General features: G+C 38.5%; 1 protein-coding gene across 1 annotated transcript in view; it reads right to left on the bottom strand.

Annotated features, from left to right (window-relative positions):
* LOC122801587 (allantoinase, mitochondrial-like) overlaps nt 1-19,861 on the bottom strand; it is a 371,450-nt gene that overhangs the window by 94,893 nt on the left and 256,696 nt on the right. Inside the window, exon 7 of the mRNA XM_044071048.1 lies at nt 6,798-6,891. Coding sequence (XP_043926983.1) covers nt 6,798-6,891 — 94 coding nt within the window. The remainder of the gene's footprint in view (nt 1-6,797; nt 6,892-19,861) is intronic.

Here is a 19,861-nt window from a genome sequence, read left to right as displayed (position 1 = left end):
GGCATCTGGATATGGAACATTTCACAATAATAAAAATAATATCACAAAGATTGAATATAGAAAAGAAGATTAGTAAAGTAGAAGTTAAAAAAAATCAAAGTTGAAGTTATGGTGTGTGCAAAGTGGAGGATTTGGTGTAGAAAGTCTAACACAGATTACATCACAGCATGATGGAGTAAGTCCCCAAAGTAAGGAGAAACAGGAAGATCAGGAGATATCCAATGAAAAAATGTGGCCATGGGAAAGAAAAAGAGATTTAATATGGTGTAATATTTATGCAAAGGAGAAAGCAAAACTAACCAATATAAAAAGAGCAGCACCAAAGATTTTTGAAAAGAAATACAGGCAAAGGAATCCAGACATGGAAAACTTTACAATACAAAAATAAGAAGACAAAGAAGAAAAGTGGAAAAGGAGATTAGTAATGCAGAAGTTAAAGAAATAGAAACTGAGGTTATGGAGTACCTGCAAAGTGAAGGATTCAGTGTAGAAAGTTGAATGCAGAAAGCACCACAACAGGATAGAGCAATGGCTATCCAAATTGAGGGGAAAGGAGTGGATGAAGAAGCAATTAGTCAGGTGCCATATCAAGATATTTTGGAGCCCTCCACAGGAAACTAGTATAAACATTCACTTGAAGCTAGACAGCAAGGAAAGGAACAGGAAACTGTGGAAACTGATACAGTCAATGTTGAGGAGTGATATGCCCGTGAGTTCCCATATGACAGAACAATGGATGGCACAGGATGAAATTGAAGAGAAGATGCCACAGGAAGATGCTATAGAACTTTCGGTAGAATGCCTGCAGGAAATGGAAAACAAAGGATGTGGCATCAGTCTGGAAGAAAATTAATTAAGGAACAGTTGCTTGTTTAAATAAACATGGATAGATATATTAAGATCAATGAGAGAAATAGATTGCAGAAGGTCAATAAAACCCAAAAAGTCAGAAGTCTGATAAAACAAATGAATGCAGTAATTAGGACTGTCCATAGAGATCCATGCGATATAATAGAAGTAAACGGGATATATTACTGTGCAGCTAAATTAATAACTGATAAAGTTCAACCACAAGAACAGAAGATAGTGAGGGAAAGGAAGAGGAGAAATTGAATACCATCATGGAAGTATCAAATAGAGAAAAATATAAAGCAATTAAGACAGGAAATGTCACTGTTAGAAGACTATAGAACCGAGAATAGATCAACAAAAATACTAAGAAAGATAGATGTGATAAAAGCAATGCACAATATTAGAACAGACCAGGATCTATCATACACTATCCCAAATAACAAACTAAAAATTTTAGCACAGGCGGAAAAACTTAGAAGAAACACAGATAAACATAAAGGAAAAGTGCAAATTAAGCAATTTATTGATGACCCAAAAAGGTTTTATAGGGAACTGGGAAATAAGGTTAAAAGAATTGAAAGACTGCCAAAAAAAAGAAGAAATAGATACATTTTGGAGAAGTATCTATGAAGATCCTGTGGAACATAACAAAGATGCTAAATGGATGGAAGAAGTAAATGAAGGAATAAGGAGTTTAAAGGTACAATGAAATTGGATGAAGTAATGGCTAGAGAGATTGAAACAAAGTTAAGAAAAGCCTCTAATTGGAAAACCCCAGGCCCAGATTTAGTCATGAGTAAGAACTATTTATATGGCACCCAGAACAGACACCAGCCTGGCTAACAACAGGAAAAACAATGCTCCTACTTAAGAGTGAACATGCAAGTTACCCTAAAAATTATACACTAATAACTTGCCTTCCGACGATGTATAAACTATACATGGGAATTGATGTTGGTAGAGTTTATAGTTATTTAGAAGAAAACTCAATTATGGCAGTAGAACAAAAGGGCAATAAAAGAAAATCTTATGGAACAAAGGATAATTTGTTGTTAAATAAAGTCATACTGGAGAACTGTAAAAAGGGGAAGAATTTAAGTATGGCATGGATTGACTATAAAAAAGCATTTGATAGTATCCCACATTCGTGAATAAAAGAGTGCTTAAAAATGTATAAGATACACCCTACACTGATCGACTACATTACAGTGACCATGAAACAGTGGCAGACCACTTTGCAATTAAGCCATGATAAAGGATAGATTATTTTCCCAGGAATAAAAGATAGCTTCTATTCTGCCTTGCCATTAACCCATTAAGCTGTTTACTTAACAGCTTAGGCCATGGCTACAATTTGGCTCCTAGAAAACAACAGTGTTAAGACTTCTCATCTTCTCTTTGTCGATGATTTAAAACTGTATATCTCATCAGAAGAGAAACTGAAAGCACAGCTGCAGATTGCCAAAATTTTTTCCGATGACATAAGAATGTCACTTGGTCTTGAAAAGTGTGCAAAAGCAACCTTTAAAGCAGGAAAACTGCAGCACCAGGAAAACATCAGTTTGGGACAAGAATGTGATATAAAAGTAGTGGAGCAAGAGGGAGTGTATAAATATTTGGGAATTGATGAAGGATCAACAATAAAACATGAACAAATGCGAATAAAACTTAGTAAGGAATACTTTAGAAGACTTAAATTCATTCTGAAAACAGCACTGACATCTAGGAACAAAATCCAAGCTATAAACGAATTTGCTCTTCGTGTCTTAACTTACTGTTTTGGAGTGATTGACTGGCCCCAAAATGTGTTGGATAGATTAGATAGGAAAATAAGAAGGATGCTTCATGCTCACCAAATGATTTATAAAGATGATGTATACCAAGATTATATATTCCCCATTCTGAAGGTGAGAAAAGCCTCCTTGAAATTGATTACATATATAGATCTGCATTTGTGGGACTCCACACATATTTGCTAAACTCACAAGACCCAAATATAGTGAAAGTTTTGAAACATGAGGAGAATAAATCTAAGATGACTTCTCTCCTTCACTTAGCAGAAGCATATTGGCGTCAAGCAGGAATAGAAATCAAACCAGAAGCACATAAAAATCAGGCAGCAACTGAATGTACCAAAAAACAAAAGAAGAGACATTGGAAACTAAGGTTGGGTGGCACAATGCCAGGGTAATCCTATGGGCTAGGTTTGTAAAGGCTCCAGGGGCATTAACCTAGTACATACCTATGAACCTATGAACCTATAAGGTAAAGGACCAGATGAGAAGGCAAGAAATGTGGAAAAAGCATAAATATAGTTGCAAGTATAGAAAACGTCTTGAAAAACCTCATGTTGATCAGGAATGAATGCAGGAATGGTTAAGGAGAGACAAATTCAAACCAACAGATGAAAGGTTAATATTGGCAGGCCAAGACAGTGGGCTACGTACACGCTGGTTTACAAAGTGCATTGAATATGTGGGAGAAACAGACAAATGTAGGTTTTGTAAAACTGAACTGGAAACATTCACACACCTTGGTGCTGGTTGTGACATACTAATGGCAGAAGGACTGTATACTGAAAGGCATAATAATGTGGCAAGACTGTTGCACTGGGGATTGTGCAAGCATTATGGTATTGAAGTGGCTGAAAAACACTGTAAACATGAGCCACAAAGCATCACAGAAAATGATGAAGTTTATATCACATGGGATCATCCATTACCAACAATTCAAAAGACAGATACTAGAAAACTGGATATAGTGGCCCAAGAAAAGAAGACAAAAGTAGCACTGATCACTGAAATTGCTACACCCAGTGACTACGGTGTCTTGAGTACAGAGACACAAAGTCATAAAATATCAGGATCTGCAGGCAGAAACGAGAGCTATGTGGAAGAAAGCTACCCAGACAGTTCCAATAGTAGTAGGAGCAACGGGTCTTATAAAAAAGAATCTACAATTGTATTTAGGTATGTTACCAATCCATGAAACCCCGTACGAATTGCAGACGGAGTCATTACTGGGCACATTGTGGGTACTGCGAAGAGCACTTTTAGCTGACATCAAAGACTTAAACAATAGTAATTTCACAACCATTAATTGCACTTTGACTTAGGAATGGGGGCCATTCATGTCATAGTATTAGAAACCGAAAACATTTGGAGAAATAAAAAAAATATTATATTCATAATGTAGCAGAAAGTATTCTAAGTACTAAGTCAATGCAAGAGTGGAGAAAGGAGATTATACCAGTTGGGATAACTGCAATTAGGATTAAGGAGGATAGGCAAAAGGGGGATGATATTTGCTGGAAAAACTAGTAAAGAAACCAAGAGATTGGGAGCAAACAACTAGACAGGGAAAGGTAACAGAATGGGAAAAGGCCAAAAAAGACATTTGGACTGCAGGATAGAGACTGCCTTCCATATTAGGGACTGATATCAGAGAATACGCAAAGAGAAAGAGGTAGGGGAATGCTAAGAGAAATACCTGTTCTGGTAGAGTTTTTAGTTGATTCTAGAACAGAAGTTGCTGTTAAACAAGGGATAACATATAAAATATTGCACAATAACTATAGGAATCAAATGGAAGCGGTTAGAAAAGATTGGGAAGACATGCTTGATAAGCAGTTCACAAGGAAACGAGTGTATATGTATGTCTGCCAAATATGCAGCAAAGTCTAGAAGATTTAGGATTTTTGCTTGGGAGTGTTTGCATAGGTATTTTTATACCTCAAGCAGACTCCAAAGAATTTTTCCTCAGGTAGATGACAAATGTTGCAGGTGTGATGGGGAAGAAAGAGGTAACTGGGAACCAGTCTATGTCAGATGTTTGACTTTTCAGAAACATGAAAAAAATATTAAAAAGACCATATGATCAAGTTTCCGAACATAAAAAAAAAAAAAAAAAAAAAACCCCAGAAAATCTACTTTTTTATGTTTTTGCAGTGGGACAAGCCCCCCCACACCCCTCATGTGGGGGGCTTTGCCCACGACACTCACTGAAAATTATATACACCAACTTCGAGATCACACTATAGTGGCAAAAAGGGTACATTTCCTGATCCTTGCTGTACTGTAATCTCCACTCAAAAGCTTAGAGTTTTCAAAAACTCGATCATATGGTCTTGAACATATGGAGTTCGAGTTCCAGGTCAATTGATAGGGATCCAACAGGGAATATATGTTTTGGGGTGTAATTAGTTGGTAGACTTTAAGATTTATCTACAGAATACTTTGTCAGAAATATTGGGTAAACAAGTGGCTATAACTAAGAAAATTTGTTTTTGAGCTGGAATACAGGATCTGAATTGTCTAGACATAGTAAGGACTTGTTAAGTTTAATTTTTGGTGGTTGCCGATAAATCAATTCTAGAAAATGGAAATCAAAGTCTATACTCAAATATTTGATGTAGTGAATATTATAACACAGAAAATAGAACTAGAAATGGGAGCTTTAGAAAAGGGAGGAGTAAACTACATATTAAAAAAAATGGAAATTGTGGGAACAACAAATGCAGAATAATATTTTGGAGGAATAGTGAAAAGGCTGGAATTGAGCAATTTATGTAATCTTGGATTGATGCTAACTGGATAAAAGCATGTTATGTGATGTATAATGTTTGTAACTGTGAACTTATTAACATGGTCTGTTTTCTTTTATACAAATGTTTGTTTGCATGTATCTTAAGTGATGTCAAGAAACATGTTTAAAAAAAATATTGCCACTGTTTAAAGGTTGACTATAATCCAAAACAGGCAGAATGTTTTAATCAAATATTGATCTTCTATGAATTATTGCTGTTTTTATGCCACTCTATGACATTAATATTATTTTGCAATTTGTTTTGCATCAAAATGTTATTATTGAGATGACATTTTGATGTGCTTCTATTTCTCAGGCAAGCTGGGTTCTTTCCACATGGCAATATGCTGTGATTTTTACTTTACGTTAAAGACTTGATCCCAAACTGATTCAAAACTATAGTGCCTTCAAATGTTTTCTTCTAATAGGTCAAGTCAGCTGTCAGTTAATGTTCAAACACCTCCCTCTGAGATTTGCTAGTTGAATAATGGTTATTACATTTGTGTAGTTCAGTCATATATTTGAATGATCCCATACAAAAGCATAAAAGTTAACCATTGTTGCTTCTCTGAACCAAGAAAACAAGCATGATGTTCTGTTTAGGAACTTGCCAACTAGCAAAAGTATATCTTAAAAAGTCACTTGCATCTTTCTGAAGAGCTACTCAGCTAAACTTTGAATTCAAGGATTAGTGCTTCTAACTCAACAGGAAGAGGACTTCTTCTGGCTTTCCTGGTTAGGGGTCGCCACAGCGGATCACCTGTCTGCTCATGACTGGCAGTGGAGTTTTACGGTGTCAAGTTGCCAGCCAGGCACCCAACCTTCCACTGAAGGCACACACACACGCACACACTCACACCTAGGGCCAGTTTGGAGTGTCCAATCCACCTACAGCATGTCTTTGGGATGTGGGAGGAAAACAGAGCACCTGGAGGAAACCCACGCGACCACAGTGAGGACATGCAGGATCCTCACAGGAGGCACCCCAGACAAGGATCGAACCGGAAAACCTCTTGCTGTGAGGCGACAATGCTAACCACTGCACCACCACGGCTGCCCCTCAACAGAAAGAGGACAATGAAGGAAAATAGGTAGCAAAATGACATGCTCTTGGGATGTAAACTGTTTGGAATGAAGCAAACTTTACTGAAAAAAAAAATCATTGCAGAATGGCCACTGACCTTACTATGCCAATGGGGGACAGAAGATAGAAAAATAACAATAGTCCTTTAGGGCCTCTGATATTTCTGTGACACAACTTAATGTAACCCTCTGATGGTGAATTATGATTTGACACTCTCAGGCAACAGATACTTTAAATGTAGAGTATGCAAATTAAAGAAGAACAACTAGAGTCTCACTCGTATTGTAGGCAGAGATCGGTCACGGTGTTTACAGCTTCTACTTCCATTACATCTGGACGAGAGTTTAGGAAGGTGTCGTACTCACAAGGATCTGCCAGAATGAAAAGAAAATGAGAACTTGTGTGACAGATCTGGTGGCTGTTATAGTATTGCACTGTTCAGCAATCAAATTACAAACATGCCCTCTGCTCTATAGCCACACTTCATCACTATGTATTACATAGAAAGTTGCACTATTACAGAAACTTTCGCAAAGTAACACCCTGCATATGCCTACTAGCAAGAATTCTTACCAAGCCTCATATTTCCTATCAGTCCTGAAGCTGTCTTGCACAATAAATATGATTCAGATTTGAAGATAATTTTTACGCATGCAGATAATTCATTCCAGTTTTCGATAACTTGAAACTTTTGTTATTGTTATTGTTTTTTGTTGCCTCTGCAGTTTAATTTTTCCAACTCTTGAAGTGACTTCTTTTTATTTCATAGCTGGGTAAGTAAATGTTTTTTTCTCAGACTCTGTTCTTCTACAACCATGCCACAAGGGAAAGAGAAAATGCAATATATCCAGAGATATTTGTAGTGCAGCTAATGGACCAGCATATGTTTGGGAAGTGAAAGAAATCTGGAGTAGCTGGAAACAATCTAGGCAGACAAAGTAGAACACACAAAACTTCACACAGATAGTCAGAGATGAACCCTGAACCCTGAGGTTGGAAGGCAAACCCCTTTCCAGTACAGCACTGCTTGATGATTACCATTTTACCATTTACTTTCTACACACATAATAAGCTGTAGACCAATTTGCTCCTCCTGTTCTAACTTACAGTTTTAGAGTGATTGACTGGCCCCAAAGGTGCTAGATAAGTTGGACTGGAAAACAAGAAAAATGGTTCATGCTTATCAAATGATGTATAAAAATCAGTGCAGGCTAAGATTATTTATACATATATATATATATATATATATATATATATATATATATATATGGGTCTGCTTCACATAATCGCGCATCCAAATGTTCAACTTTCATATGGCCGAGACCATATGATCGAACATTTAAATCTTCAACAATGTGAAAAAAAAAAAAAATAAACAAAACAAAACAAAAAAAAAAAACTAAACAGTGCTAAAAGGGGGGCAAGCCCCCTGCACCCCCCAAACCCCTCACCATTTAAATATACCAACTCTGAGATCATACTACATTGCGGTAAAGGGAAATCTTTCCATTCCGCGCTCTATGGAGATCCCCATTCAGACTGTTCAAACTTTTAAAAGTTCGATCATATGGTCTTGGCCATATGAAAGTCGAGCTTTCAAAAGTCTGACCATCTGAAGGAGCCCCCCCCCCAAAAAAAAAAAAAAAAAAAAAATATATATATATATATATATATATATATATATATATATATATATATATATATATCATTCTGAAGGAGGAATGGGACTCCTCAAAATTGATCACATGCATAGATCTGCAGTCATGGGACTGCATATGTATCTGCTGACCTCACCAGATCCAAGCATAGTGAACATTTTAAAACATGAGGAGAAGAAGTCTAAGATGCTTAGTTTAGCAGAAGCATATCAATGTTAAGTGGGAATGGAAATCAAACCAGAAGTTAATAAAATTAGACAGCAACTGAATGTGCCAAAAAAATGCAAAAAAGAATATAAATAGTAGGATCAGATGAGAAGGAAAGAAATATGGAAAATGCATAAATATTAAGGGAAGTATAGAGATTTCCTGTAAAATCCTCGTGTTGATCAGGATTTGACACAGGAATGGTAAAGGAGAGGTGGGTGGCCCAGTATAGTGGACTACATACGCATTGGTTTACCAAGTCCACTGAGAATGTAGGAGAAACAGACAAATGCAGGTTATGTAGATAAAAATGGAAACAGTCACATATCTTGTTGTTGGGTGTGATACACTTGTGGCACAGGGCCTGTATACTAAAAGGCACAATAATGTGGCAAGATTGTTGCATTGGGGATTGTGCAAACACTACAGTATACAAGTAACTAAAAATGATTGGAAAAATGAACCACAAAACATTGCAAAGAATGATGACATTTACATCACATAGGATCTCCTATTACCAGCTGTTCAAAAAAAGAAGCAATGAAACTAGATATAGTAGTCCAAGAAAAAAAGACAAAAAGTAGCACTGGTCATTGAAATTGCTACACCCAGTGATTACAGTGTCTTACGTACAGCAAGACACAAAGTCATAAAATACCAAGATTTGCAGGCAGAAATGAGGGCAGTGCAGAAGAAGGATACCCAGACAGTTCCAATAGTAGTAGGAGCAATAGGTCTAATAAGAAAATAATTTATAGTCATATTTAGATATGCTGCCAATACATGTAACTACATATGACTTACAGAAGGATTCATATAAGAGCACATTAGAAGTGTTGTGAAGAGCCCTTTTGACTAACATCAAAGAGTAAAACAATACTAATTTTGTGAGCTTTAATCATACTCTGAGTTAGGAATGGGGTCCATTCTCATCCTGGTATTAGAAATCAAAAAGACTTGGAGAAATTAAACCATGATAGTCGTAAATGAACCCTGGGCTTTGAGGCTGGAAGGCATATCCCTTAAAAGTAAGGCAGTGTTTGATGATTACCATTTTAACATACACGCATTTGGCCACAGTATGCAAAATATGAACCAACTAAAAACAAAGAAATACACTGAAAGGATGCTGCTGTTTTTTTCTTTTATTAATGGCACAATGGAAGTCATTTAAGTGGTTTTATCATAAGACTTCATCAGAAATGTTTTAGAACACCAAATAGTTCAATTTAACTAAAATATATAGAGGGGGATCAATAACACCTACACGCTAATTTTTACTGTGTGCGCATCGGCCACAAAAAGTTTTACATTCAATAAACTTGGTGTAGTGGCATGTACTCATGCACAAACATGACAATTTCTGTGGCATGCAAATTACAGCATAAGTAACTGAACTGTATGCTAATGAAGCAAACCAACATGGTGCAGTGATTCAACAAGGTGTAAAGCAACTGTGTAGACTCCGTACTTGTGTTGCCCATGTATTCAAAAACTTTTCAAATACAGCCACGGAAAAGAGTCCACACAGAAACAAGAGCCAGTAAAAGTGATTAGATTTGAACAGAACTGACCTTAACAAGTAACAGCAGACAAATTATGGCATTATTAGACAGAGTGAATGCTACAAAAGTATAGTAACAATAGCAACAATCCTTTTTAAGTGCCATGAAACAAATGCAGCTTTACTCCCCCACCCCCAAATGAAAAATATACTTGTAACTGATGTACACAGCTAAAAGTGTAAATCCCATGGAACAGACTGTTCTTACTGTCATTTAAGCATAAGCAGTATGTATCTGATGGAATACAGTCAACCTGTATTTCTCTGTGCACATATATAGTGAAGTAATACCCTCCCTTGTGTGTACAACATTGGTCTCCCTTTCAGTTTCCCTGCCTACATGGTTACCAAACATATAGATTCAGAGCTGTCAGCATGCTGAAGATGCAAATTAAGTGAACACTCATTAGAATTGCTGAATCCCCCAAAAATGTAACCATGTAGGGATGCTCACTTTGTGTATGGACTTCCACAGTGTTTGTTTTCAATGGATGGCAACAGTGAATGATGACATCGGGGGAGCTGTCAGGTTACACTTACAGAGGTGTACATGTATGTCTGTGAAGTGTGAAAGTGCATGCAAGCAGTGTACAGTTCACAAGTTCTGTTTCATACACTTTATTGTTTGTTAAAATGTGCCATTTCTGTCCACTTTAAGTAATTTTTAAAAATTTTTGTCATTGTTTATGTGATGCGGCACTTGGAGCAACCACGGAAAATGGACGAATGAATAGCAAGTTTCTTGGTGCTTGTCATATAACTATCCCTGTGGCAGCATGTGTATGTCTAGGGCTAGATTATATATGGTCCTGGGCCCTAGTACAGGGTCTGCAACCTTTTCTTCACTTTTTGAACTGCATGTTTGCTCGATATCGCAGGAAGGGAGGAAAGTAATAACAAGATTACCTGTGTTTACTTTATTTAAGCGTAGGTGCACGCAGTAGCTATAAAGCAACCATGTAGTGTTCAATCTGTTTTTTTTCCTGAATACTTCAATACCACTGGAGTAGAAACAAGCCAATTTTAGTCCTGAAATAAAACTGTGTCAACTGCTGCTTTTTCAAGTTAAGTCCTGAACCTAAAATGTATTTTTTAATAATATTCTGGCATATCCTTGTATTTCTTAACTTGGTGCAGTAATCAAGTAAATAGTGGTGGATTTGTACAGAATGTACCTTAACATGTGACAGCAGACATTTATTTTACTTATATGTGCCCATTAGTAAGTTTTTTTCTTATTCTTCTCATTTTTAATTGCACTTCATGATGCACTGCATAGCACAAACAGTGGAAGTGGGGAACAAATACATTTCAGGTTTGGCTGTGTTTATCTGGTTTGTACAAAGCATGGCGTACCACCTAGGAAGCAGACAGCCAAAAATAGAAACTGGATATATTCAATTAATGTCCTTGGCCATCAAGAAGACCAGCCTGGAGTACAGATGGTACTGGGCAGTTTACAGCAATGAAGTGCAACATAGACAACTGTTTCCGCAACATTCTTGTAGCAAGAAGTGTAAGTGTAGGATAGCAATACACATAGTCCTTGGTTTGAATACAGCATATTCCATTAAGTATTACTGTTACTGATGGAATAATCTATGTATTATCACATTTATGATCAAATATATGACTAGGGGTAGACTGTGTACTATAGTCCTTTAAATATATTTGTGCTATCTGGACTGGCATGGCTTTAACTTTTGCGAAAAACACATCACAACTACCTATACATGCAATTGCTTGCCACTGTTGCATTCTGCTTGTCAGGCATTAGCAATGTGGCTCACATTTGCACACTGCTTATCTACATGCAAACAGGATTAACTCGCATGTGTGTACACTTTGTTAAACATCTCGCAAATCTGCTGCTCATTGTGCTATGGAACTGTATATGTGATGCCTTCATATTGGTGTTTATTGTTCATTTCCTTTGTATGACATAAAATTACATGTGGAAACATTGTAAACTAATGGCATGATCTAACTATATGTCATACATTTACAATTCATCCATGTGTTGGCCCCCTCCAAGCAGTACAACCCTGGGGTCTCAGTATTTTTTTCTACACACATATCAACCACACTACAGAGTGTAATATATAATGCTGTGTGCTCCCTCATGGACAGGGTCAGTTGGTGGTGCTCATAACCTCACTCTGTCAGATTCAAACATCCAACTATGCTCAATAAGGGTACTTGTGTTTTTATACAGCTAGGCTTCTACACACCCTAATATTGTTAGGCTACTGGCATCACAGGAACCTATGAATCTATGTGACTGTGCAGGCCTCCAATCCTGTTGCCCCTACATGGCCCCCTGATGCCATCTACTATAAGTTCAGCTGCAATCTTGTATAAATCAGACTTGTGTCATGGTGCTTCCATAAAGTACTGAGTTCTGCAGTCTGTGTACTTAGATAGGTAGGGGTTCTGTTCTCACTGTAGTCAACTGTGTATGTGTGTGTGTCTAGCCAGAAGAGTAAGTGTGTATCCTGCAATTACCACCCCAATCCCATAAATTGACAGCATTTTGATACTTGCACCTGCCTACAGATCCATTTCAGGCAGGCCTCTCAACTTCTTCTCTCCAATATGCACTACTGATGTCATCTACTATAATTTCACCTGCACATCTGTGCAAATCAGACTTGTGTCATGGCACTTGAATTAAGTCCTGTGTTCTGTAGTCAGTGCACTTAGATAAGTAGGGGTTGTATTCTCACTGCAGTCAACTGGCTCTGTGTGTGTGAGCTGTTACTTGACATTACAGAGGGTATTTTACACCAGCATGTGGGATACTATTACCATATACAGATGTCATTGGCCATGTCAGATTACTGCATATGCAGTCATCCCATCAGGACATGATCAGATACTGGCCTGGAGGCCAGGCAGGTGTCACCTCATCTGATACCAGACAGATTACAGCGACATGTTTTTTAATATATCCACATATGTCATGGCATGGTTTGTAGGCACTGTGTTATCTTGATGAGAAATCCCTGTGGTCTGTCCAGCTGCTGCATGTGTCTGGTGAGGTATATGCAAAAGAGAGCATTATACTGTATTACTGTTCTGATGAGATTTGACTACAGTGCTGTCATACAATCCTGAGATCTGAATATGATGGTGTGACGTAATGATGTTCACCACACATTTGTACTGGAAAATAATTAAAGAGAAAAGTTAGAAAGTAATGAGACACATTACAGTTTCTGACTTCATAACTCTTACAAGAGAGAACACTATAAAGTAGTGAAATAATGATGCTACCCAGTGTATAACTTCACAAGGCAAATATAAGTGACAGGTACAATTATCAGTTCAACAACACAAATGAAAATGTACCAAGCACTAATGTAGCTATGCACTCTAAGCGTTAGACACAAAATCTTTTGTATCCCTGAATCCCAAAGAGAGCATACAGGGATATGGCACAGTTATCATCACTTGCACAAGGTGTTTTGTGTGTGTGTGTGGGGGGGCAGGAAATCTAGGCTAACACAAAAGGTTGGTGAGTGTGCGTAAATAAAAAAGGGAAGTGGGCAGGATGAATCATGTAACTGTTGCTTGTATCTTTAGGCATCCTCCCTGTGAAAGTTGGCATGTCTGACAAGTGTGAGCATTGCATGGTAGAGTTGGCAGTTTATTGTTGTCACCCTTGACCACAAGAATTGGCTCTGCCAGCAGTTGCACTGGCACCTCCATGTCCAAGTTCAGATGCAGTGCTGCTGCATGAATGTGACTGGTGTCTGCTGGATGTGCTCCCTTCATGGGAATGCCCTGGACCATGGCCCCATGGCCTGCCATATCTGGGTGTGGACAGCATACTCATCAATGGAATAGTAGAAGCACTGCCACTATGGGAGAGTGATCAGGCATGGCCACATTGCAGATGTTGTGGCTGACCTATGCCCATGAGGACGCCATTCCCCTCTGAGCAGACATTTCATTACAGACACTGCTTATTCCAGCATGCCATTCATCAGATACATTGCATCATCAACACGATGGAGGCAGTCATGCATGTCAAACTGTGCCACATCTACAACCCTAAGCATTTCTCTGGAGCACCTTTCTGAACATGACTGCACCTCCATGATGACCCTAAACATATGTTGAGTGACACAAGAACAGACATCTGCACCAAGTGAAGGAGGGAGAGCATCCCCTCTCCAAGCACTCCTATCAATCCTTCGGCATGGTACCTCACCCAGACTTTGGTTATGGTCAGCGTCAACAGGCACTGAAGCTGCAGTTGCCACTGTATATCTAAGCAAAACAACTTGAGAACACAGTACTTAATGTCACTGCCACAGCACAGTTTGTCTTGGGTGCTGTCAGAGTGCATGTTATACAGGATGACATCATCAGTGTATGTTACAAGAAGATGTTCTGAGGAGTGCCTGACATAGGTGTTACAACATACTGATTGATAAATTCATTCACAAACCAGTTAACAGCAGTGAGAGTAAAACCCTATCTGATTATCTACAGATCACAGTACTTAACACAAGTGCCACATCACAAGTCTGGCTTTTTTAGAGTCAGACAACCCTTTATAGCCGATGATGTCAGAAGTGTCTGTTGAGAAGAAGATGGCAGTAGGAGTGTTTCCTATACTGGACTAAGATGATATCTTGATTGTCAACCAACTGAACACAAACGCATGCACTAGTTGACTGCAGTAAGATAGAATCTAACTACAGGTCACAGTACTTAATGCAAGTGCCACAGCACAAGTCTGGCATTTATAGTGTCAGACAGCACTTCATAGCTAATGACATCAGCAGTGTATGTTTGTGGGAAGATGCGAGGCCTGTATGAAAGAGATGTGTATTCTTGTCAAAATACTAGTTCTCCATAGAGCTGGATTGTCAACAGTAGGATTCACACTTATGTCATCTGACTATATGCACAAGTTGACTGCAGTGAGTTTAGAACCCCTACCTAACTAGTTACACTAGCTAAAGAACTCAGTACTTAATGCAAGTTCCACAAAATATGTCTGGCTTTTGTACTGCTGCTGGACAATTTATGGTGGATGACATCCACATTGGATGTTTGAGAGATGTTGGGAGGCCTGTATGTAATTGCTGGGTAGCCATGTACAACTATCAAAATTATTTGTTCTCCATGGGACTGGATTGCTGACAGCAGGATACACACCTATGCTCGTCTAACTATACACACAAACCAGCTGACTGCAGTGAGATTAAACCCTTACCTAACTAGGTACACCACCTAGATAACTCTGTACTTAACACAAGCACAATGGTGCAAGTCTGACTTTTAGTCTGCTGCTGGACAATTTATAGTGGATGACATCCTCACTGGATCTTTGAGAGAGATATTGGGAGGCCTGTATGGAATGGCTGAGTAGGCATGTATGATTGTCAACATATCAGTTCTACTTGTGACTGGATTGATGATAGTAGGATACAGACTGATGCTCTTCTGACTATGCATACACACTTACACCAACACAGAGACACACACATAATGTGGCTGCTGTGGTAATTTCACACACATGCAAATATCTTGTTCCCATCTTCAAAACACAGTATGTGATGACTGTAACACCCCTGAAGTATGTTGTTGCCTTGTCATAGTGTTTTTTATATATGATGCCATCATCATTATATGATGTGGATAACATATCCTGTTATGAGAGTGGTGCGCAAAGTGTGGATTTTGCATTTACTGTTGTGTTTCTAATCTGCAGGTATATGCAAAAAAAACTATCAGGAATGCATGTAGCAGAACTGAGACATATGCAGCTGTTTCTCAGTATGGTTGTGTACATTAAACACAGTAAGTGTGTAATGTACACAACCATACTGAGACATATACAGCTGTTTCTCAGTATGGTTGTGTACATTATGCACTTACTGTCACATATAGACACACACATTTTTTGTGATCAGCTTGGATGCAAATGTATACGTACAGTGTTCATATTTGTGAAGAATTAGTGCCCACTTTAATATATGTATAAGACAATCTGTATGTCAATTATCAGTATAAAGGTTTATATGATGTAACAATGCAGTTGTGCTACATATTATTGTACTGTAAATGATGTTTGGGAACTAGTACTGACATACCAGTTTTCAAGTGCATGGATGCAGGGGACACATCACTTAATATAATTACGTGTTCAGTCATTAAAATGTGTTTTTACATGGATGTTATGGGGATGAAGACTAATTAGGCAATACACATAAGTACTGTATGCTAATCAGTACTTTCCATAGCACACCACCGAGCAGCTTGTTTGCATGATTGGATACAAAGTGTTTGTGTATGCGAGATACACATTTAATGACTACTACTTGAACTTATTTCTAGTCTCCCACCAGGACACAAGTGCTCTTCAGAAATTGCATTCTGCTTGCCGGTAAGCCATTAGACCTCAGGAATTTGTTGTAAAAGTGTTCAGATTTGTAAAGTAATACTTACTTTTTGCTGTATTTGGATCTATACAACTAGTATTTATTTTTCTGATTCCTGACTACTGATCTGCTTATTTGTTTATTTAACTGGTTGATTCTGTCATTCAGGAATTGTGTTTTTACTGATACTACCACTGCAGCTGTGTTGTCTCTTTGCTACTAAAACTGCTGTTATAACTGTAATGTACATCTAATTGACCTAGTCTTGGAGTTAGAAACAGTGTTTACTGATTTAGCACTACAGTTGTCTCTGTTACTGCTTCAGCTGTGCTGTTGTGTTCATTTTCCTTTTTCTTGTATGCACAGGATAATTGGCTGATAAATGTATTGTGCATGATTTATTAACCTGTTTCCAAACTAAGTTATGGCACTGTGATGTGGTTACTGTTGATGCACTCTCAAACTGTAGTAGTAGCATCTATTCTCCTGCTTTATCCACACTATCCTCAGATTTGTATCTTTTACACCCTCTTATCTCCTCATTACTTCCTTTGATCTGTCTTTGTCTCCTTCTACTAGCTTCATCCTCTCTTTTTTTTCTCTCTCTCTTCAGAGCACACTCAAGCAAATCTGCAGTCTGCAGCTACCACTCCACCCATACAGTATAAGAAGGAATCAATACTGCAAACTAAACAAAGATATACATTTTGAGCCTCAAGAGCAGAGTCAGTCCACCCAGGCATTCTACATGTATGTTTTATGAGAGTGACGCTATTACATTAGCAGTATTTTTTAGTAGTTCTCAGCTTGCTAATAAAACTGACTGTTGTAGCCTTGTGTCCCCCCCCCCGCTAGTATAGTAATCTTAACTGTCCAATAGACAGTGTACATTTAATTGACATCCCTGTGACTAAATTAACCATCAGTAGCCCTCTCAGTGCTTTCTGCCTTAGTTTGTATCACTTGGAGGCTCACCTATTTATTTGCATCTCTATACATTCCCCTTCATTGCTAATGTATCTCCCTACTCTAATCTGTGCACAAACTGGTTACTAATCAGCAAGTCAATGTGAAGACACACTCCCAACCTTAATAAACTTTGCTGTCTCTTCTCTCCTTCACTTTATAGGTAGTTTGAATTATTACTTACCCCCTCTGAAGCCTTCATTGATTTCCACTGATTGCCTCTCTGGTTTCTTTGCATTCCACCTGGTTTACACCCCTTGTGCTATCTCCCTCCCCCAATACAAAGTCTATATTAGAATCCTGCTGAGCATGGAGCCATCTTTAAATTTCTAGTCTCACACCAGGACACAAGTGCTCTTCAGCAATTACATTCTGCTTGCCGGTAAGCCATTAGACCTCAGGAATTTGTTTTAAAAGTGTTCAGATTTGTAAAGTAATACTTTTTTCTCTTTTCTTGGTTGGCTCTGCCCCGCTCCATTCACCCTCACTAACTCTCAGGCTCTCTCCACTCCCCCGCCCTGCCCCCTATTCCCTCCCGCCCCCACTACCTCTACATTTATAGTAATCGCAGCCACACCCCACAGCTCACCCTCACATCACCTCTACCAATCACAGCTCCTCAAGTCATATCACATTATATCACACCAACTTGCTCCACACAGAATACTCCTAATCACTCTCATTCCCACTAGGCATTTTTCACATCACCCACATTACTTCCCCATCCACATATAGTGCAACCCTATAATTCCTATTCAGACCCCCCCACCTAGAAACAACTTAAACTTTATAACCATGACTATCACACAACTAAGTCTAGTCTGTCTTCTCATAATTCTTTACAACACCACAAGTTATCACTCTAGCAATATCCCTAAACTTAGTAGCACAACACTGCATTATGCACTCACGTATACAGACACCACACATTATAATAATATCTGCCCACAGTTATTCAAGAACTACATAATGGACCAATTCAGAGCTAAACACATATGCTCTCATTCCTACTCCAAAAAAACACAATACTTTCTCACACTCCTCACCAAACTCCAGCATCTGTATAACCATTTTAACTCCAGGTTCACCATAAGTGGGGATAACCACCCCAACCCAGGCCCAAATCCATCCTGTCCAACACAAACTGCTCCAACACAAATGTCAGAACATAACACCCCCACTTTCTTCATCCCCTGGGCAAATCAACAACAGTAGTAAAACCAACCATCTTTTAATGCTAAATATTAATATTAGAAGTATCAAAAATAAAATACCTGAACTCCAGGCCACAAAAAGCACACTACTCCCCAGACATAGTTGCTTTAACAGAAACCTGGCTAAATAAAAACATAGCTAACTAGAAGTTCTCCCTACTGGCAACAATATCATTAGAGAAGACAGACCACTTCGTAAAGAGGGTGGAACTGCCTTACTGTACAAGTCCAACTTAACTGTCCATCAGTTACCAAACTCCGACCCCTCCCTCAATAATTGGGACATACTTATCTCACAATTTCAACTTCACCCTAAAATGGTCATCACCACAATTGTGATCTATATTCCACCTGGTAATACACCTGCTAGCCTTGAAGACTTCTTATCCTGGTGTTCTTCCACATACTCAAAAGAAACCCTTATTCTGGGGGACTTCAACCTAGATTGGTTCACCTGTATATCAGAACCACCAAGTAATCTAATAAATCTCCATGGCTACCAGCAGCTAGTACAAATTCCAACTAGATGTGATAAAAAATCTAAAAGGGAATCCATCCTTGACTGGGTCCTAACTAACAACCCCACATTGTACCCTTACACAGGCAGTCTCCCAGACACCTTAAGTGACCACAACATAATATACTTTATACGTAGTAGAACAAGCATATGCAAAACCACTAACTATATTTCCACTAGAAACACAAAAAAATTCTCTCCTGAGGTCCTCAACACTTTACTCTGTAACTGTGACTGGACCCCCCTAAAAACCCTCCCACTTGACCAGGCTGTAGCATATTTCAACAAAACATTTCTACAACACCTAGACACTGTCGTTCCCTTCCGCAAAATCAAGGTTAGAACCTCTACAAATCCCTGGCTCAGTAAAGAAACCAAACAAATCCTCACGTCCAGAGACACTGCCTGGCTTTACTATCAAAAAAACAAAGAAACACAAAGCCTAACTAAGTACCAAGAACTGCGCAACTGCGCTACCGTGCAAAAAATGCATTAGGCTGGACAAAAAAATTCTACTACACAACATTACAAACTAAATACCGACACAGCCCACAAAAATTTTGGAAAAATGTAAACCAGCTACTAAAATCCACCCAAAAGGCTACCCCCAAACCAACCACCCCTGACATTAAAGTTCCCATCGAAACACAATTCAACTCCCACTTTGTGAACTCAATTCTATCCTTAGTATCACAGGACAGTTCCTTCCTCACTATCCCCCCCAACACAAATAACACTAATACAAGCTTTACCCTCAAAACAGTTTTCACCACTTCAATCAAAAGCATGCTCTCCAAAGTAAAACCCTCATCAACAG

The sequence above is a fragment of the Protopterus annectens genome, chromosome 5.part0, assembly GCF_019279795.1.
Source record: "Protopterus annectens isolate FY-2018-M chromosome 5.part0, PAN1.0, whole genome shotgun sequence".
Lineage (NCBI taxonomy): Eukaryota > Metazoa > Chordata > Ceratodontiformes > Protopteridae > Protopterus > Protopterus annectens.
The sequence above is the reverse complement of the archived record's forward strand: the minus strand, read 5'-3'. Positions and strand labels throughout refer to the sequence as shown.